The following is a 22,398-nucleotide window of genomic DNA, read 5'->3' as shown; positions in this document are numbered from 1 at the left end:
CATCAAACCTATGAAATAACACATATGGAATCATGAAGTAACCAAAAAAAGGTGTTAAACAAATCAAAATGTATTTTATATTTCAGATTCTTCAAATTAGCCACCCTTTGCCTTGATGACAGCTTTGCACACTCTTGGCATTCTCTCAACCAGCTTCATGAGGTAGTCACCTGGAATGCATTTCACTTAACAGGTGTGCCTTGAGTTGAACCGCAGAGTGAGCCAACAAGTGCTCAGCATATATGGGAACTCCTTCCAGATTGTTGGAAAAGCATTCCAGATGAAGCTGGTTGAGATAATGCCAAGAGTGTGCAAAGCTCTCATCAAGGCAAAGGGTGGCTACTTTGAAGAATCTCAAATGTAAAATGTATGTTGATTTGTTTAACACTTTTTTGGTTACTACATAATTCCATATGTGTTATTTCATAGTTTGATGTCATCACTATTATTCTACAATGTAGAAAATAGTATAAAAAAAAAGAAAATCCCTTGAATGAGTAGGTGTTTCCAAACTTTTGACTGGTACTATATATATTTGGTGGCAAAGTGCAATGAATAATATATATCCTGTGCTAGTTTTGTTACTTCAATGTGGCTATTTAAGTGGTATTATCTGAATGTATGTAGTTCACGTTTGATTTCATTTCTAAATGTTAACTAATTACTATTGTTCGCTCTCTGCTAATCTGCAACTTTGTATATGTAATTCACTTTAAAGTAGCACCCTAAATTATTTATATGTGCATTAAAATCTGTGGTTTGGGATTCATTTGTTGCTATTTTTGTAAAACAATAACATTGCACAACATCATAGACAAACTCCTACCGATGAGAATTACTCTAATGCACTGGTAATAGTGGGGCTATAGCTTGTCATAGTGGTGACGGACTGTTCGTAGTGGGGGTATAGCTTGTCATAGTGGAGACAGACTGTTCATAGTGGGGCTATAGCTTGTCATAGTGGAGACAGACTGGTAATAGTGGGGCTATAGCTTGTCATAGTGGTGACGGACTGGTAATAGTGGGGCTATAGCTTGTCATAGTGGTGACGGACTGTTAATAGTGGGGCTATAGCTTGTCATAGTGATGACAGACTGTTCATAGTGGGGCTATAGCTTGTCATAGTGGTGACGGACTGGTAATAGTGGGACTATAGCTTGTCATAGTGGTGACGGACTGGTAATAGTGGGGCTATAGCTTGTCATAGTGGTGACGGACTGTTAATAGTGGGGCTATAGCTTGTCATAGTGATGACAGACTGTTCATAGTGGGGCTATAGCTTGTCATAGTGGTGACGGACTGGTAATAGTGGGGCTATAGCTTGTCATAGTGGTGACAGACTGGTAATAGGGGGCTATAGCTTGTCATAGTAGTGACAGACTGTTCATAGTGGGACTATAGCTTGTCATAGTGGTTACAGACTGGTAATAGTGGGCTATAGCTTGTCATAGTAGTGACAGACTGTTCATAGTGGGACTATAGCTTGTCATAGTGGTGACAGACTGGTAATAGTGGGGCTATAGCTTGTCATAGTGGTGACGGACTGTTCATAGTGGGGCTATAGCTTGTCATAGTGGAGACAGACTGTTCATAGTGGGGCTATAGCTTGTCATAGTGGTGACGGACTGGTAATAGTGGAGCTATAGCTTGTCATAGTGGAGACAGACTGTTCATAGTGGGGCTATAGCTTGTCATAGTGGTGACAGACTGTTCATAGTGGGGCTATAGCTTGTCATAGTGGTGACGGACTGTTCATAGTGGGGCTATAGCTTGTCATAGTGGAGACAGACTGTTCATAGTGGGGCTATAGCTTGTCATAGTGGTGACGGACTGGTAATAGTGGGGCTATAGCTTGTCATGGTGGAGACAGACTGTTCATAGTGGGGCTATAGCTTGTCATAGTGGTGACGGACTGTTAATAGTGGGGATATAGCTTGTCATAGTGGTACAGACTGTTCATAGTGGGGCTATAGCTTGTCATAGTGGAGACAGACTGGTAATAGTGGGGCTATAGCTTGTCATAGTGGTGACGGACTGTTCATAGTGGGGCTATAGCTTGTCATATTGGTGACGGACTGGTAATAGTGGGGCTATAGCTTGTCATAGTGGAGACAGACTGGTAATAGTGGGGCTATAGCTTGTCATAGTGGTGACGGACTGTTAATAGTGGGGATATAGCTTGTCATAGTGGTACAGACTGTTCATAGTGGGGATATAGCTTGTCATAGTGGTGACAGACTGTTCATAGTGGGGCTATAGCTTGTCATAGTGGTGACGGACTGGTAATAGTGGGGCTATAGCTTGTCATAGTGGAGACAGACTGTTCATAGTGGGGCTATAGCTTGTCATAGTGGAGACAGACTGTTAATAGTGGGGCTATAGCTTGTCATAGTGGTGACGGACTGTTAATAGTGGGGATATAGCTTGTCATAGTGGTACAGACTGTTAATAGTGGGGATATAGCTTGTCATAGTGGTGACGGACTGTTAATAGTGGGGATATAGCTTGTCATAGTGGTGACGGACTGTTAATAGTGGGGATATAGAATGTCATAGTGGTGACGGACTGTTAATAGTGGGGGTATAGAATGTCATAGTGGTGACAGACTGTTGATTTTATCCTCAAATGTAACTTTTTACACACCTGTAACCTAATGCGTTACTTCATCATTTGAAATGAAGTAGCAAATACTTTATAATGGTTGTAAGGGATGTATTTAAATATAAAGTCAATGGATTTATGTAGTGCGAGATTGCCATCTACAGGTCAATTGTGTAGCAATTCAAATTGTAGAGTCAAGGTATCAAAACAACTATTGAGATTCACTCCGTGGACTAGTCTGCCTCCTAGTCTCCTCGCTTTCACGCCTGCGCCCAGAGTTACAAGATGGCGGAGAGTGCGGAACTGAAGGTAAAGCGTAGGCCAAAATTACATTTGACAAAAAAAGGCTGTATTTTGTTTTTAAGTCATACCCATGGGTTACATGTAGTTGGAATCTTCTTTATTTGAATATTTACTTTATTAGTTATAGGGTATGTTTTTCATTTTTGTAGAAAACTCAGTGGAAGTCGTAGGTAGCATTGTTATTGTTAGCTAGCTACGATTGAGTCTTGCCTGCCTCGCAGCTTGATGCTAGCGAATTACAGTAGTAAGCTAGCTAGTTAACTAGTTGTTGTGTGGTTAGCTTACCAGTTAATATTTCATATAAATGTGTAATACATTGCCAGAACCTTGTTATACTAGCCGGAACTGCATATTATTTTCCCGCCAGTCAGCATTTTCCAACCAAACCAAAGAGCCATTGCTCGGCCCCAATGTAATGTTAGCTAATAAGCTAGCTCCGTAGCATTGGTCCAGGCCGGGCGAATCGTCCTGGACCAGACGGCCTCAAAGATGTGTAGTTAGCTGATAACTTCCAGTTGAACGTGTCGACTTTCCCCCCCCCCCACGATTAAGCAGTTGGATAATCAGCTGATTTAGAATGACGATAGTGACGTCAAAGATGGTCACTACAGGTGGGTGGTGGTAAAAAGTTACCGTAGCTAGCTAACCGGAGTAGCTACCACGGTTAGCCATAGCTAGCTAACCGGAGTAGCTACCACGGTTAGCCATAGCTAGCTAACCGGAGTAGCTACCACGGTTAGCCATAGCTAGCTAACTGGATTAGCTACCACGGTTAGCCATAGCTAGCTAGCGAGCTATTTTAGCCAGCAAACTGTTATGGAGAATGTGCCCATTCGAAATCGACGTTGATTTTTTTTTGTAGCTAAAGTCTAGGTTGAAGAAGGCAAGGTATCCGGTATTTTCAACGTCTAAAGTCTAACGTTACACACTAATAGAAACTCTCTTAGCCTCTGTCTCGAGTCCTCTTGTCTACCTGCCACTTTAATTGTGTGAAATATGAATTACGGAGTGACAAAGACAGAACTATTAGTAGGCTAGTCAATGTGTGATCAGAAGCACCCTCCATGCTTTTGCCTGTACAGTGAAACCAAATAACACAGACGCGTCTGTAAACACACCTTTAATGATTTGGTGTTTGTGAGAGATACTTAAAAAGAAAAAATGCCTTTATTTAACACGGATGCCAGTTAACACCAACCTATTTTAATGTAAAGCTATAACGAAACTGAAACACGAGTAGTTGTGAGCCAAGGAGTTAAGCCTTGATATTTAATGTAAGATGCCGTTCTAGGATGTGTGAAGGCTGAGGAAGAAAACGGATTGCATGTCTCCTCTGTTGTTGATGATGTATAAGTTATTAGGTGATGTTAGTTTTGGGAGTTGGCTACCTATCCTCGACGCTTCCCTGCAATTTCACCCATCTGTAGTTCGTCAGGGGCTGTGTGGAGAATCTGATCTCTTTTTGAAGCTTCATCACAGAATTTTCTACAAAAATGAAGAGATTATTTCCCTTCCCCTTTACCACTAAGTCAGATCTAATCTCCTTTCAAAAGATGGATACACAATACACAATTTAATTAACTTTTAAAAATACAAATGTTTTGGTCAAAACAAGCTTTTCCCCAAAATGTTGGTGACTCTGTTAATGCTGAATGGGTGTCCACTGTCCAGCATGAGTAGCCTACTAAGTAGACCATTTAGGTAGACCTCCACTGTGGGCTAAAGCTGCTAATATGCCCATGTATTCACTTTGTAGGCTACCACAGCACTTCCCTTTCATGTATTCACATTGTAGGCTACCACAGCACTTCCCTTTCCATGTATTCACATTGTAGGCTACCACAGCACTTCCCTTTCATGTATTCACATTGTAGGCTACCACAGCACTTCCCTTTCCATGTATTCACATTGTAGGCTACCACAGCATGTTCTGTTGCTAATCCTGTAATAATACTTATGATCTTTTCCTTCTCCCAAAGCAAATGGTGATGAGCCTTCGTGTTTCAGAGCTACAAGTGTTACTAGGCTACGCAGGACGCAACAAGCACGGCCGCAAACACGAACTGTTGACCAAAGCCTTGCACCTCCTTAAGGCCGGCTGCAGCCCCGCTGTCCAGATGAAGGTGAAGGAGCTCTACAGACGCCGTTTCCCCACAAAGATGGTGTCTCCGGTGGACCTAGCCCTGCCCAGTGTCCACTCCACCCTGTCCGGAGGCCTCACCTCGCTTGGGTTTGACAGCCACGGGTCCCCCTCGCCCCTCTCCCTGCTTGGGCCCAAACACGAGCTGGGCCTGCCCCACCTGCCCTCCTCCCTTCACCCCGTACACCCTGACGTCAAGCTGCAGAGACTGCCCTCCTCCCTGCACCCATTACACCCTGACGTCAAGTTGCAGAGACTGCCCTTTTACGACATGCTGGATGAGCTCATCAAACCCACCAGCCTGGGTGAGTATTCTGGTGCGTGTCTGTCTGTTAGGCCATCACTGGGGTTGGCTTGTCATGTGATACAATTCAACAGTGTGCAGGTATCTTTCTTTAATCACTTTACCGTTTGTACTCTGCACCTGCAGTTAAGTGGATGTACTAAATGTGCTTCTATGTCATTGTCGGTCTTGGTGTATCTTGGTGAGTTGGCTGAGTCTTCATCTCCTCTCTCTGTGTTCTTTTGTCCCCAGCCTCAGACAACAGTCAGCGGTTTCAGGAGACGTGTTATGCTTTTGCGTTGACACCTCAGCAGGTCCAGCAGATCAGCAGCTCCATGTAAGACTGGGGGGGAGGGGGGGATATGGGGGAGGGGATGGTTAGAGGGGGGTGGTTAGAGGATGGGGGAGGGGGGTGGTTAGAGGATGGGGGAGGGGGGTGGTTAGAGGATGGGGGAGGGGGGTGGTTAGAGGATGGGGGAGGGGGGTGGTTAGAGGATGGGGGAGGGGGGTGGTTAGAGGATGGGGGAGGGGGGTGGTTAGAGGATGGGGGAGGGGGTGGTTAGAGGATGGGGAGGGGGGGGTTGGAGGATGGGGGGGGGTTAGAGGATGGGGGAGGGGGTGGTTAGAGGATGGGGGAGGGGGGTGGTTAGAGGATGGGGGAGGGGGGTGGTTGGGGGAGGGGGGTAGTTAGAGGATGGGGGAGGGGGGTGGTTAGAGGATGGGGGAGGGGGGTGGTTAGAGGATGGGGGAGGGGGGTGGTTAGAGGATGGGGGAGGGGGGTGGTTAGAGGATGGGGGAGGGGGGTGGTTAGAGGATGGGGGAGGGGGGTGGTTAGAGGATGGGGGAGGGGGGGTGGTTAGAGGATGGGGAGGGGGGGTGGTTAGAGGATGGGGGAGGGGGGGTGGTTAGAGGATGGGGGAGGGGGGTGGTTAGAGGGTGGGGGAGGGGGGTGGTTAGAGGATGGGGGAGGGGGGTGGTTAGAGGATGGGGGAGGGGGGTGGTTAGAGGATGGGGGAGGGGGGTGGTTAGAGGATGGGGGAGGGCGGTGGGTGGGGGATGGGGGTGGTTAGAGGATGGGGGAGGGGGGTGGTTAGAGGATGGGGGAGGGGGGTGGTTAGAGGATGGGGGAGGGGGGTGGTTAGAGGATGGGGGAGGGGGGTGGTTAGAGGATGGGGGAGGGGGGTGGTTAGAGGATGGGGGAGGGGATGGTTAGAGGATGGGGGAGGGGGGTGGTTAGAGGATGGGGGAGGGGGGTGGTTAGAGGATGGGGGAGGGGGGTGGTTGGGGGATGGGGGTGGGGGGTGGTTAGAGGATGGGGGAGGGGGGTGGTTAGAGGATGGGGGAGGGGGGGTGGTTAGAGGATGGGGGAGGGGGGTGGTTGGGGGATGGGGGAGGGGGGTGGTTAGGGGATGGGGGTGGTTAGAGGATGGGGGAGGGGGGTGGTTAGAGGATGGGGGAGGGGGGTGGTTGGGGGATGGGGGTGGTTAGAGGATGGGGGAGGGGATGGTGGGGGAGGGGGGTGGTTAGAGGATGGGGGAGGGGGTGGTTAGAGGATGGGGGAGGGGGGTGGTTGAGGGATGGGGTGGTTAGAGGATGGGGGAGGGGATGGTTGGGGGAGGGGGGTGGTTAGAGGATGGGGGAGGGGGGTGGTTGGGGGATGGGGGTGGTTAGAGGATGGGGGAGGGGGTGGTTAGAGGATGGGGGAGGGGGGTGGTTGAGGGATGGGGTGGTTAGAGGATGGGGGAGGGGATGGTTGGGGGAGGGGGGTGGTTAGGGGATGGGGGAGGGGGGTGGTTGGGGGAGGGGGTGGTTAGAGGATGGGGGTGGTTGGGGGAAGGGGGTGGTTAGAGGATGGGGGGGGGTTGGAGGACGGGGGAGGGGTGATTTTATTTATTTAACTAGGCATGTCAGTTAAGAACAAATTCTTATTTACAATGACAGCCTAGGAACAGTGGGTTAACTGCCTTGTTCAGGGGCAGAACGACAGATTTGTACCTTGTCAGCTCTGGGATTCAATCATGCAACATTTCGGTTACTAGTCCAATGCTCTAACCACTAGGCTACCTGCCCCCCACTCTCTAACCACTAGGCTACCTGCCCCCCACTCTCTAACCACTAGGCTACCTGCCCCCCACTCTCTAACCACTAGGCTACCTGCCCCCCACTCTCTAACCACTAGGCTACCTGCCCCCCCACTCTCTAACCACTAGGCTACCTGCCCCCCACTCTCTAACCACTAGGCTACCTGCCCCCCACTCTCTAACCACTAGGCTACCTGCCCCCCACTCTCTAACCACTAGGCTACCTGCCCCCCACTCTCTAACCACTAGGCTACCTGCCCCCCACTCTCTAACCACTAGGCTACCTGCCCCCCACTCTCTAACCACTAGGCTACCTGCCCCCCACTCTCTAACCACTAGGCTACCTGCCCCCCACTCTCTAACCACTAGGCTACCTGCCCCCCACTCTCTAACCACTAGGCTACCTGCCCCCCCCCCCCCCCCCCCCCTCTCTAACCACTAGGCTACCTGCCCCCCCCCCCCCCCCCTCTCTAACCACTAGGCTACCTGCCCCCCACTCTCTAACCACTAGGCTACCTGCCCCCCACTCTCTAACCACTAGGCTACCTGCCCCCCCACTCTCTAACCACTAGGCTACCTGCCCCCCACTCTCTAACCACTAGGCTACCTGCCCCCCACTCTCTAACCACTAGGCTACCTGCCCCCCACTCTCTAACCACTAGGCTACCTGCCCCCCCACTCTCTAACCACTAGGCTACCTGCCCCCCACTCTCTAACCACTAGGCTACCTGCCCCCCACTCTCTAACCACTAGGCTACCTGCCCCCCACTCTCTAACCACTAGGCTACCTGCCCCCCACTCTCTAACCACTAGGCTACCTGCCCCCCACTCTCTAACCACTAGGCTACCTGCCCCCCACTCTCTAACCACTAGGCTACCTGCCCCCCACTCTCTAACCACTAGGCTACCTGCCCCCCACTCTCTAACCACTAGGCTACCTGCCCCCCACTCTCTAACCACTAGGCTACCTGCCCCCCCCCCCCCCCTCTCTAACCACTAGGCTACCTGCCCCCCCCCCCCCCCCCCTCTCTAACCACTAGGCTACCTGCCCCCCACTCTCTAACCACTTGGCTACCTGCCCCCCACTCTCTAACCACTAGGCTACCTGCCCCCCACTCTCTAACCACTAGGCTACCTGCCCCCCCCCCCCTCTCTAACCACTAGGCTACCTGCCCCCCCCCTCTCTAACCACTAGGCTACCTGCCCCCCCCCCCAACTCTCTAACCACTAGGCTACCTGCCCCCCACTCTCTAACCACTAGGCTACCTGCCCCCCACTCTCTAACCACTAGGCTACCTGCCCCCCACTCTCTAACCACTAGGCTACCTGCCCCCCCCCCCCCCCCACTCTCTAACCACTAGGCTACCTGCCCCCCACTCTCTAACCACTAGGCTACCTGCCCCCCCCCCCACCCCCCCCTCTCTAACCACTAGGCTACCTGCCATTAGAGGATGGAGGGGGTTAGAGGATGGGGGAGGGGGGTTAGATGATGGTGGGGGGGGTTAGAGGTTGGGGGGGGTTAGAGGATGGAGGGGGTTAGATGATGGGGGGGGTTAGAGGATGGGGTGGGGGGGTTAGAGGATGGGGTGGGGGGGTTAGATGATGGGGGGGGTTAGAGGATGGGGCAGGGGGGTTAGAGGATGGGGGAGGGGGGTTAGAGGATGGGGGAGGGGGTTAGATGATGGGGGGGGGTTAGAGGATGGGGCAGGGGGGAGGGGGTTAGAGGATGGGGGGAGGGGGGAGGGGGTTAGAGGATGGGGGGAGGGGGTTAGATGATGGGGGAGGGGGGTTAGAGGATGGGGGACAGGAAGGAGAGTGGAGGGGGATTAAGGTGAGGAGAGAATAGGAGGGAGGAGAGGGGGAGGATAGGGGACCGGGAGGAAAGAATAAGAGAGTGGAGGGGGGGAATAGGGGAGTGGGGAGGGGGAGAGGAGAGAGAATAGGAGGGAGGAGAGGGGAAGGATAGGGGACCGGGAGGAAAGAATAAGAGAGTTGAGTGGAGGGGGGGGCGGAAGGAGAGAGAATAGGAGAGTGGAGGGGAGAGGGGAGTGGAGGGGGGGGGGGGGGGAGAGAGAATAGGAGGGGAGAGGGGAGTGGAGTGGAGGGGGGGGGGGCGGAAGGAGAGAGAATAGGAGAGTGGAGGGGAAGGGGAGTGGAGGGGGGGGGGGGAGAATAGGAGAGTGGAGGGGAGAGGGGAGTGGAGGGGGGGGCGGAAGGAGAGAGAATAGGGGAGGGGAGAGGGGGGGCGGAAGGAGAGAGAATAGTAGAGTGGAGGGGAGAGGGGAGTGGAGGGGGGGGGGGGAGAATAGGAGAGTGGAGGGGAGAGGGGAGTGGGGGGGGGCGGAAGGAGAGAGAATAGGAGAGTGGAGGGGAGAGGGGAGTGGAGGGGGGGGGGGGGGGGGGAGAGAATAGGAGAGTGGAGTGGGGAACTAAGGACAGTTTGCTGTACATGATGCCCCTATCTAGAGGATGGGGGACAGGAAGGAGAGTGGAGGGGAGAGGGGAGTGGGAGAGGGGAGTGTGGAGGGGAGAGGGGAGTGGAGTGGGGAACTAAGGACAGTTTGCTGTACATGATGCCCCTATCTAGAGGATGGGGGACAGGAAGGAGAGTGGAGGGGAGAGGGGAGTGGGAGAGGGGAGTGTGGAGGGGAGAGGGGAGTGGAGTGGGGAACTAAGGACAGTCTGCTGTACATGATGCCCCTATCTAAAGCAATAAACCACCCAGCGCCACTGTGTCTGTCTTTACAGTATCTCCCTCGGAATAGGATGTGACTGCTTTGAATTCATACTCGCACTAGGCGTAATTCTCCTTCTGAAAAATAACATACCCACGGAGGAAATACTGTTTATAAACTGCAAATCGATTGGATAATGCATGTTCTATTTGGAAGGGATGTTTATTTTTCTCACTACTCATTGCTTGACTTCTCACCTAAACCTCCTGTCTGTCTGTCTGTCTCTCTGTCTCTGTCTCTGTCTCTCTGTCTCTCTCTCTCTGTCTGTGTCTGTCTGTCTGTCTGTCTGTCTGTCTGTCTGTCTGTCTACAGGGACATCTCTGGGACCAAGTGTGACTTTGCGGTCCAGGTTCAGTTAAGGTAAGGCTCCTTTAGTGTTCCAGCCTCTATTCACAGTAGGACTCGTATTCACAGTAGGACTCGTATTCACAGTAGGACTCATATTCACAGTAGGACTCGTGTTCACAGTAGGACTCGTATTCACAGTAGGACTCGTATTCACAGTGGGACTCGTATTCACAGTGGGACTCGTGTTCACAGTAGGACTCGTATTCACAGTAGGACTCGTATTCACAGTAGGACTCGTATTCACAGTAGGACTCGTGTTCACAGTACATGTTCACAGTAGGACTCGTGTTCACAGTAGGACTCGTGTTCACAGTAGGACTCGTGTTCACAGTAGGACTCGTGTTCACAGTGGGACTCGTGTTCACAGTGGGACTCGTGTTCACAGTGGGACTCGTGTTCACAGTGGGACTCGTGTTCACAGTAGGACTCGTGTTCACAGTAGGACTCGTGTTCACAGTAGGACTCGTGTTCACAGTACGTGTTCACAGTAGGACTCGTGTTCACAGTACGTGTTCACAGTAGGACTCGTGTTCACAGTAGGACTCGTGTTCACAGTAGGACTCGTGTTCACAGTGGGACTCGTGTTCACAGTGGGACTCGTGTTCACAGTGGGACTCGTGTTCACAGTACGTGTTCACAGTAGGACTCGTGTTCACAGTAGGACTCGTGTTCACAGTACGTGTTCACAGTAGGACTCGTGTTCACAGTACGTGTTCACAGTAGGACTCGTGTTCACAGTAGGACTCGTGTTCACAGTAGGACTCGTGTTCACAGTAGGACTCATGTTCACAGTACGTGTTCACAGTAGGACTCGTGTTCACAGTACGTGTTCACAGTAGGACTCGTGTTCACAGTACGTGTTCACAGTAGGACTCGTGTTCACAGTAGGACTCGTGTTCACAGTAGGACTCGTGTTCACAGTGGGACTCGTGTTCACAGTCGGACTCGTGTTCACAGTGGGAGTCATGTTCATGGTACGTGTTCACAGTAGGAGTCGTGTTCACAGTAGGACTCGTGTTCACAGTACGTGTTCACAGTAGGACTCGTGTTCACAGTACGTGTTCACAGTAGGACTCGTGTTCACAGTAGGACTCGTGTTCACAGTAGGACTCGTGTTCACAGTAGGACTCGTGTTCACAGTAGGACTCGTGTTCACAGTACGTGTTCACAGTAGGACTCGTGTTCACAGTAGGACTCGTGTTCACAGTAGGACTCGTGTTCACAGTACGTGTTCACAGTAGGACTCGTGTTCACAGTAGGACTCGTGTTCACAGTAGGACTCGTGTTCACAGTAGGACTCGTGTTCACAGTAGGACTCGTGTTCACAGTAGGACTCGTGTTCACAGTACGTGTTCACAGTAGGACTCGTGTTCACAGTACGTGTTCACAGTAGGACTCGTGTTCACAGTACGTGTTCACAGTAGGACTCGTGTTCACAGTACGTGTTCACAGTAGGACTCGTATTCACAGTAGGACTCATATTCACAGTAGGACTCGTGTTCACAGTAGGACTCGTATTCACAGTAGGACTCGTATTCACAGTGGGACTCGTGTTCACAGTAGGACTCGTATTCACAGTAGGACTCGTATTCACAGTAGGACTCGTATTCACAGTAGGACTCGTGTTCACAGTACATGTTCACAGTAGGACTCGTGTTCACAGTAGGACTCGTGTTCACAGTAGGACTCGTATTCACAGTAGGACTCGTATTCACAGTGGGACTCGTGTTCACAGTGGGACTCGTGTTCACAGTGGGACTCGTGTTCACAGTAGGACTCGTGTTCACAGTAGGACTCGTGTTCACAGTAGGACTCGTGTTCACAGTAGGACTCGTGTTCACAGTAGGACTCGTGTTCACAGTAGGACTCGTGTTCACAGTACGTGTTCACAGTAGGACTCGTGTTCACAGTACGTGTTCACAGTAGGACTCGTGTTCACAGTACGTGTTCACAGTAGGACTCGTGTTCACAGTAGGTCTCGTGTTCACAGTAGGACTCGTGTTCACAGTAGGACTCGTGTTCACAGTGGGACTCGTGTTCACAGTGGGACTCGTGTTCACAGTACGTGTTCACAGTAGGACTCGTGTTCACAGTAGGACTCGTGTTCACAGTACGTGTTCACAGTAGGACTCGTGTTCACAGTACGTGTTCACAGTAGGACTCGTGTTCACAGTAGGACTCGTGTTCACAGTAGGACTCGTGTTCACAGTAGGACTCGTGTTCACAGTAGGACTCGTGTTCACAGTACGTGTTCACAGTAGGACTCGTGTTCACAGTACGTGTTCACAGTAGGACTCGTGTTCACAGTAGGACTCGTGTTCACAGTAGGACTCGTGTTCACAGTAGGACTCGTGTTCACAGTAGGACTCGTGTTCACAGTGGGACTCGTGTTCACAGTGGGACTCGTGTTCACAGTGGGACTCGTGTTCACAGTACGTGTTCACAGTAGGACTCGTGTTCACAGTAGGACTCGTGTTCACAGTACGTGTTCACAGTAGGACTCGTGTTCACAGTACGTGTTCACAGTAGGACTCGTGTTCACAGTAGGACTCGTGTTCACAGTAGGACTCGTGTTCACAGTACGTGTTCACAGTAGGACTCGTGTTCACAGTAGGACTCGTGTTCACAGTAGGACTCGTGTTCACAGTAGGACTCGTGTTCACAGTAGGACTCGTGTTCACAGTAGGACTCGTGTTCACAGTACGTGTTCACAGTAGGACTCGTGTTCACAGTACGTGTTCACAGTAGGACTCGTGTTCACAGTACGTGTTCACAGTAGGACTCGTGTTCACAGTAGGACTCGTGTTCACAGTAGGACTCGTGTTCACAGTACGTGTTCACAGTAGGACTCGTGTTCACAGTAGGACTCGTGTTCACAGTAGGACTCGTGTTCACAGTGGGACTCGTGTTCACAGTCGGACTCGTTCACTAAGTAAAATTGAGAAATGCCTGCGCTAATAACCGGCTTCATGAGATGGAGTGTTCATCAATGTAGTCAGTATGACTGACTACTGACTGACTACTGACTGACTACTGACTGACTACTGACTGACTACTGACTGACTACTGACTGACTACTGACTGACTACTGACTGGCTACAGACTGGCTACTGACCGGCTACTGACCGGCTACTGACTGACTACTGACTGGCTACTGACCGACTACTGACTGACTGACTGACTGACTACTGACTGACTGGCTACTAACTGGCTACTAACTGACTACTGACTGACTGACTACTAACTGACTGACTGACTACTAACTGACTGACTGACTACTAACTGACTGACTACTGACTGACTGACTACTAACTGACTACTGACTGACTGACTACTGACTGACTACTGACTGACTGACTGACTACTGACTGACTGACTACTAACTGACTGACTGACTACTAACTGACTGACTGACTACTGACTGACCGACTACTGTGTATTGCTGGGTCTGTCATTTGAATTGGTTATGGGATGTGTCATATAGTTCTGTGGTATTAGTTATTGATCTCTGTATGTTGTCTCCCAGGTTTTGTTTATCAGAGACGAGTTGTACCCAGGAGGATCATTTCCCGTCCAACCTGTGTGTTAAAGTCAACAGCAAGCCCTGCAACCTCCCGGTGAGTCTGTCTTGACAGCCGACCGTTAAGTACCGCTCATTTCCCGGTGTTTCCTATCCTGGTTCCTGGGGACCTTTTAGTCGTTGGGTTTGATTTCTCTAATCAGCTCCTCGTCAAGCCTTTAGTTGTTGGGTTTGATTTCTCTAATTAGCTCCTCATCAAGCCTTTAGTCGTTGGGTTTGATTTCTCTAATCAGCTCCTCGTCAAGCCTTTAGTCGTTGGGTTTGATTTCTCTAATTAGCTCCTCATCAAGCCTTTAGTCGTTGGGTTTGATTTCTCTAATTAGCTCCTCATCAAGCCTTTAGTCGTTGGGTTTGATTTCTCTAATCAGCTCCTCGTCAAGCCTTTAGTCGTTGGGTTTGATTTCTCTAATCAGCTCCTCATCAAGCCTTTAGTCGTTGGGTTTGATTTCTCTAATCAGCTCCTCATCAAGCCTTTAGTCGTTGGGTTTGATTTGATTTCTCTAATCAACCTCCCGGTGAGTCTGTCTTGACAGCCTTCCTTTAAGTACCACTCATTAAGCCGGTGTTTCCTATCCTGGTTCCTGGGGACCTTTAGTTGTTGGGTTTGATCTCTCTAATTAGCTCCTCGTCAAGCCTTTAGTTGAATCGGGTGTGCTGGTGCTAAACCAACAATGTGCGCCCCTTTAGGTCCCCAGGAACCAGGAAACACTGCATATTAACAAATAGTCAAGGAAAATCTACTCATATAAGATGCAGTGCATTTGTAAAGTATTCAGACCCCTTCACTTTTTCCACATTTTATTACGTTACAGCCTTATTTTTTCCCCCTCGTCCATTTTAGAATGAGGCTGTAACGTAACAAAATGTGTGAGAAGTCAAGGGGTCTGAATACTTTCTGAATGCTCTGTATATATATATATATATACATCACTGTTAGAACGGCAGACTCTGTTATCCAAAGGGCTTTACAGTACGAACGTTGTTTTCCTATGTTTGTGATCCCTTCGGGGAATTGAACCAACAACTTTGGGTTTCGTCAAGTCCAGCCAACTGACGTTGACCCTGTTGTCTCTTCCTCCTCAGGGCTACCTTCCTCCAACCAACTGACGTTGTCCCTGTCTCTTCCTCCTCAGGGCTACCTTCCTCCAACCAACTGACGTTGTCCCTGTTGTCTCTTCCTCCTCAGGGCTACCTTCCTCTAACCAACTGACGTTGTCCCTGTCTCTTCCTCCTCAGGGCTACCTTCCTCCAACCAACTGACGTTGACCCTGTTGTCTCTTCTTCCTCAGGGCTACCTTCCTCCAACCAACTGACGTTGTCCCTGTTGTCTCTTCCTCCTCAGGGCTACCTTCCTCCAACCAACTGACGTTGTCCCTGTTGTCTCTTCCTCCTCAGGGCTACCTTCCTCCAACCAACTGACGTTGACCCTGTCTCTTCCTCCTCAGGGCTACCTTCCTCCAACCAACTGACGTTGACCCTGTCTCTTCCTCCTCAGGGCTACCTTCCTCCAACCAACTGACGTTGACCCCTGTTGTCTCTTCTTCCTCAGGGCTACCTTCCTCCAACCAACTGACGTTGACCCTGTCGTCTCTTCCTCCTCAGGGCTACCTTCCTCCAACCAACTGACGTTGACCCTGTCTCTTCCTCCTCAGGGCTACCTTCCTCCGACCAACTGACGTTGACCCTGTCGTCTCTTCCTCCTCAGGGCTACCTTCCTCCAACCAACTGACGTTGACCCTGTCGTCTCTTCCTCCTCAGGGCTACCTTCCTCCAACCAACTGACGTTGACCCTGTCGTCTCTTCCTCCTCAGGGCTACCTTCCTCCAACCAACTGACGTTGACCCTGTCGTCTCTTCTTCCTCAGGGCTACCTTCCTCCAACCAACTGACGTTGACCCTGTTGTCTCTTCCTCCTCAGGGCTACCTTCCTCCAACCAACTGACGTTGACCCTGTCGTCTCTTCTTCCTCAGGGCTACCTTCCTCCAACCAACTGACGTTGACCCTGTTGTCTCTTCTTCCTCAGGGCTACCTTCCTCCAACTGACGTTGACCCTGTTGTCTCTTCCTCCTCAGGGCTACCTTCCTCCAACCAACTGACGTTGACTCTGTCTCTTCCTCCTCAGGGCTACCTTCCTCCAACTGACGTTGACCCTGCTGTCTCTTCTTCCTCAGGGCTACCTTCCTCCAACCAACTGACGTTGACCATGTTGTCTCTTCCTCCTCAGGGCTACCTTCCTCCAACCAACTGACGTTGACCCTGTTGTCTCTTCCTCCTCAGGGCTACCTTCCTCCAACCAACTGACGTTGACCCTGTCTCTTCCTCCTCAGGGCTACCTTCCTCCAACCAACTGACGTTGACCCTGTTGTCTCTTCCTCCTCAGGGCTACCTTCCTCCAACCAACTGACGTTGACCCTGCTGTCTCTTCCTCCTCAGGGCTACCTTCCTCCAACCAACTGACGTTGACCCTGTCGTCTCTTCCTCCTCAGGGCTACCTTCCTCCAACCAGCTGACGTTGACCCTGTCGTCTCTTCCTCCTCAGGGCTACCTTCCTCCAACCAACTGACGTTGACCCTGTCGTCTCTTCCTCCTCAGGGCTACCTTCCTCCAACCAGCTGACGTTGACCCTGTCGTCTCTTCCTCCTCAGGGCTACCTTCCTCCAACCAACTGACGTTGACCCTGTCTCTTCCTCCTCAGGGCTACCTTCCTCCAACTGACGTTGACCCTGTTGTCTCTTCTTCCTCAGGGCTACCTTCCTCCAACCAACTGACGTTGACCCTTTCGTCTCTTCCCCCTCAGGGCTACCTTCCTCCAACCAACTGACGTTGACCCTGTCTCTTCCTCCTCAGGGCTACCTTCCTCCAACCAACTGACGTTGACCCTGTCTCTTCCTCCTCAGGGCTACCTTCCTCCAACCAACTGACGTTGACCCTGTCTCTTCTTCCTCAGGGCTACCTTCCTCCAACCAACTGACGTTGACCCTGTCTCTTCCTCCTCAGGGCTACCTTCCTCCAACCAACTGACGTTGACCCTGCTGTCTCTTCTTCCTCAGGGCTACCTTCCTCCAACCAACTGACGTTGACCCTGTCGTCTCTTCCTCCTCAGGGCTACCTTCCTCCAACCAACTGACGTTGACCCTGTTGTCTCTTCTTCCTCAGGGCTACCTTCCTCCAACCAACTGACGTTGACCCTGTTGTCTCTTCTTCCTCAGGGCTACCTTCCTCCAACCAACTGACGTTGTCCCTGTTGTCTCTTCTTCCTCAGGGCTACCTTCCTCCAACCAACTGACGTTGACCCTGTCGTCTCTTCCTCCTCAGGGCTACCTTCCTCCAACCAACTGACGTTGACCCTGTCGTCTCTTCCTCCTCAGGGCTACCTTCCTCCAACCAACTGACGTTGACCCTGTTGTCTCTTCTTCATCAGGGCTACCTTCCTCCAACTGACGTTGACCCTGTCTCTTCCTCCTCAGGGCTACCTTCTTCCAACCAACTGACGTTGACCCCTGTTGTCTCTTCCTCCTCAGGGCTACCTTCCTCCAACCAACTGACGTTGACCATGTTGTCTCTTCCTCCTCAGGGCTAACTTCCTCCAACTGACTGACGTTGACCCTGTTGTCTCTTCTTCCTCAGGGCTACCTTCCTCCAACCAACTGACGTTGACCCTGTCTCTTCCTCCTCAGGGCTACCTTCCTCCAACCAACTGACGTTGACCCTGCTGTCTCTTCCTCCTCAGGGCTACCTTCCTCCAACCAACTGACGTTGACCCTGTTGTCTCTTCTTCCTCAGGGCTACCTTCCTCCAACCAACTGACGTTGACCCTGTTGTCTCATCCTCCTCAGGGCTACCTTCCTCCAACCAACTGACGTTGACCCTGTTGTCTCTTCTTCCTCAGGGCTACCTTCCTCCAACTGACGTTGACCATGTTGTCTCTTCCTCCTCAGGGCTACCTTCCTCCAACCAACTGACGTTGACCATGTTGTCTCTTCCTCCTCAGGGCTACCTTCCTCCAACCAACTGACGTTGACCCTGTCGTCTTTTCCTCCTCAGGGCTACCTTCCTCCAACCAACTGACGTTGTCCCTGTCTCTTCCTCCTCAGGGCTACCTTCCTCCAACCAACTGACGTTGACCCTGTTGTCTCTTCCTCCTCAGGGCTACCTTCCTCCAACCAGCTGACGTTGACCCTGTCTCTTCCTCCTCAGGGCTACCTTCCTCCAACCAACTGACTTTGACCCTGTCTCTTCTTCCTCAGGGCTACCTTCCTCCAACCAACTGACGTTGACCCTGCTGTCTCTTCCTCCTCAGGGCTACCTTCCTCCAACCAACTGACGTTGACCCTGTCGTCTCTTCCTCCTCAGGGCTACCTTCCTCCAACCAACTGACGTTGACCCTGTCTCTTCCTCCTCAGGGCTACCTTCCTCCAACTGACGTTGACCCTGTTGTCTCTTCCTCCTCAGGGCTACCTTCCTCCAACTGACGTTGACCCTGTCTCTTCCTCCTCAGGGCTACCTTCCTCCAACCAACTGACGTTGACCCTGTCGTCTCTTCTTCCTCAGGGCTACCTTCCTCCAACCAAAAACGGAGTGGAACCCAAACGGCCGAGTCGCCCCATCAACATCACGTCACTGGTCAGACTGTCCACCACAGTACCCAACACTATCGTGGTGTCATGGACCTCTGAGATAGGCAGGGTAAGGAATCTATCGTGGTGTCATGGACCTCAGATAGGCAGGGTAAGGAATCTATCGTGGTGTCATGGACCTCAGATAGGCAGGGTATGGAATCTATCGTGGTGTCATGGACCTCAGAGATAGGCAGGGTAAGGAATCTATCGTGGTGTCATGGACCTCAGATAGGCAGGGTAAGGAATCTATCGTGGTGTCATGGACCTCAGAGATAGGCAGGGTAAGGAATCTATCGTGGTGTCATGGACCTCAGAGATAGGCAGGGCTAGGAATCTATCGTGGTGTCATGGACCTCAGATAGGCAGGGTAAGGAATCTATCGTGGTGTCATGGACCTCAGATAGGCAGGGTAAGGAATCTATCGTGGTGTCATGGACCTCAGATAGGCAGGGTAAGGAATCTAACGTGGTGTCGTGGACCTCAGATAGGCAGGGTAAGGAATCTATCGTGGTGTCATGGACCTCAGATAGGCAGGGTAAGGAATCTAACGTGGTGTCGTGGACCTCAGATAGGCAGGGTAAGGAATCTAACGTGGTGTCATGGACCTCTGATAGGCAGGGTAAGGAATCTATCGTGGTGTCATGGACCTCAGATAGGCAGGGTAAGGAATCTAACGTGGTGTCATGGACCTCAGATAGGCAGGGTAAGGAATCTAACGTGGTGTCATGGACCTCAGATAGGCAGGGTAAGGAATCTAACGTGGTGTCATGGACCTCAGATAGGCAGGGTAAGGAATCTATCGTGGTGTCATGGACCTCAGATAGGCAGGGTAAGGAATCTATCGTGGTGTCATGGACCTCAGATAGGCAGGGTAAGGAATCTATCGTGGTGTCATGGACCTCAGATAGGCAGGGTAAGGAATCTATCGTGGTGTCATGGACCTCAGATAGGCAGGGTAAGGAATCTATCGTGGTGTCATGGACCTCAGATAGGCAGGGTAAGGAATCTATCGTGGTGTCATGGACCTCTGATAGGCAGGGTAAGGAATCTATCGTGGTGTCGTGGACCTCAGATAGGCAGGGTAAGGAATCTATCGTGGTGTCGTGGACCTCAGATAGGCAGGGTAAGGAATCTATCGTGGTGTCATGGACCTCAGATAGGCAGGGTAAGGAATCTAACGTGGTGTCGTGGACCTCAGATAGGCAGGGTAAGGAATCTATCGTGGTGTCATGGACCTCAGATAGGCAGGGTAAGGAATCTAACGTGGTGTCATGGACCTCAGATAGGCAGGGTAAGGAATCTATCGTGGTGTCATGGACCTCAGATAGGCAGGGTAAGGAATCTATCGTGGTGTCATGGACCTCTGATAGGCAGGGTAAGGAATCTAACGTGGTGTCATGGACCTCTGATAGGCAGGGTAAGGAATCTAACGTGGTGTCATGGACCTCAGATAGGCAGGGTAAGGAATCTATCGTGGTGTCATGGACCTCAGATAGGCAGGGTAAGGAATCTATCGTGGTGTCATGGACCTCAGATAGGCAGGGTAAGGAATCTATCGTGGTGTCATGGACCTCAGATAGGCAGGGTAAGGAATCTATCGTGGTGTCATGGACCTCAGATAGGCAGGGTAAGGAATCTATCGTGGTGTCATGGACCTCAGATAGGCAGGGTAAGGAATCTATCGTGGTGTCATGGACCTCAGATAGGCAGGGTAAGGAATCTAACGTGGTGTCATGGACCTCAGATAGGCAGGGTAAGGAATCTATCGTGGTGTCATGGACCTCAGATAGGCAGGGTAAGGAATCTATCGTGGTGTCATGGACCTCAGATAGGCAGGGTAAGGAATCTAACGTGGTGTCATGGACCTCAGATAGGCAGGGTAAGGAATCTAACGTGGTGTCATGGACCTCAGATAGGCAGGGTAAGGAATCTAACGTGGTGTCATGGACCTCAGATAGGCAGGGTAAGGAATCTAACGTGGTGTCGTGGACCTCAGATAGGCAGGGTAAGGAATCTATCGTGGTGTCATGGACCTCAGATAGGCAGGGTAAGGAATCTAACGTGGTGTCATGGACCTCAGATAGGCAGGGTAAGGAATCTATCGTGGTGTCATGATGTAATATATAGACAGGGTAATGGATGCAGGGTGATATAATAGATAGACAGGGTAATGGATGCAGGGTGATGTAATAGATAGACAGGGTAAGGAATGGAGGGTGATGTAATAGATAGACAGGGTAATGGATGCAAGGTGATGTAATAGATAGACAGGGTAATGGATGCAAGGTGATGTAATAGATAGACAGGGTAATGAATGCAGGGTGATGTAATAGATAGGGTAATGAATGCAGGGTGATGTAATAGATAGACAGAGTAATGAATTCAGGGTGATGTAATAGATAGACAGGGTAATGGATGCAAGGTGATGTAATAGATAGACAGGGTAATGGATGCTGGGTGATGTAATAGATAGACAGGGTAATTGGTGCAGGGTGATGTAATAGATAGACAGGGTAATGAATGCAGGGTGATTAGAGTTGGAATATTCCGGTAACTTTCCCAGAATTTACAGGTAAAAAAAATATCTATTTAAAAATCTGGTTGGTAGATTGACGTAATCAGAAGTGAATAAAATCAGCAGGACATCCAGAATCCTCCAACAAGGAGTTTTTGAAAACCTGGACATTTTTGGAAAGTTCCCATCATTTTGCCTCCCGAAAGATGACTGGCTGATTGACTGTTGAAGGAAAGCTGTGGCATGAGACCATGATAGCTTACGTATTAGCCACTGTGACGCCGAAGGCACATTTCCAGATTGCGTGGATAATAAATGTTTTATGTTCCATTTTATTCTTTTAACCCTTATACTACCAATATATTTTACGATCATGGAATACCAACTGTTCATTTGCATATTCTGTCAAACAAAAAAATATACATTTCGTTAACCATAAACTGTGTAGCTTTTTTCAATCCACATTAGTACTAAAACGCTGATTTACCTTTAATTTGATTGTAGTATCATTTCGTTTTTAGAATTTTTAAGTAAGTATAAATGATCGTGTTTATGAAGTAAAACCATCTGCTGTTTAAAAGGGTTGTATACCAAAATGTGAAATGGGCTTTCAGGAAGTATTCATACCCCTTGTTGTTACAGCCTGAATTAAATTAAAATCATTTTTAGATTTTTCTCTCGATCATCTACACACAATACCCTATAATGACAAACATGTTTTTAGAACATTTTGCAAATGTATTGAAATGCAAAAATATCTAATTTACGTAAATATTCACACCCCTGAGTCCGTACTTTGTAGAAGCACCTTTGGCAGGGATTACAGCTTTGAGTCATCTTGGGTATGTCTGTACCAGCTCTGAGTCATCTTGGGTATGTCTGTATCAGCTTTGAGTCATCTTGGGTATGTCTGTACCAGCTCTGAGTCATCTTGGGTATGTCTGTATCAGCTTTGAGTCATCTTGGGTATGTCTGTACCAGCTCTGAGTCATCTTGGGTATGTCTGTATCAGCTTTGAGTCATCTTGGGTATGTCTGTACCAGCTTTGAGTCATCTTGAGTATGTCTGTATCAGCTTTGAGTCATCTTGAGTATGTCTGTACCAGCTTTGAGTCATCTTGAGTATGTCTGTATCAGCTTTGAGTCATCTTGAGTATGTCTGTACCAGCTTTGAGTCATCTTGGGTATGTCTGT

General features: G+C 50.2%; 1 protein-coding gene across 1 annotated transcript in view; it reads left to right on the top strand.

The window, feature by feature from the left end:
• The first annotated feature begins 2,838 nt into the window (after positions 1–2,838).
• The window catches only part of LOC129861880 (E3 SUMO-protein ligase PIAS1-like), a 38,008-nt gene continuing 18,448 nt past the window's right edge, over positions 2,839–22,398 (top strand). Inside the window, exons 1-6 of the mRNA XM_055933044.1 lie at positions 2,839–2,910; positions 4,884–5,349; positions 5,580–5,664; positions 10,456–10,503; positions 14,018–14,108; positions 18,623–18,757. Coding sequence (XP_055789019.1) covers positions 2,887–2,910; positions 4,884–5,349; positions 5,580–5,664; positions 10,456–10,503; positions 14,018–14,108; positions 18,623–18,757 — 849 coding nt within the window. The 5' untranslated portion in view covers positions 2,839–2,886. The remainder of the gene's footprint in view (positions 2,911–4,883; positions 5,350–5,579; positions 5,665–10,455; positions 10,504–14,017; positions 14,109–18,622; positions 18,758–22,398) is intronic.

The sequence above is a fragment of the Salvelinus fontinalis genome, chromosome 9, assembly GCF_029448725.1.
Source record: "Salvelinus fontinalis isolate EN_2023a chromosome 9, ASM2944872v1, whole genome shotgun sequence".
In the NCBI taxonomy this organism is placed as follows: domain Eukaryota; kingdom Metazoa; phylum Chordata; class Actinopteri; order Salmoniformes; family Salmonidae; genus Salvelinus; species Salvelinus fontinalis.
The sequence above is the reverse complement of the archived record's forward strand: the minus strand, read 5'-3'. Positions and strand labels throughout refer to the sequence as shown.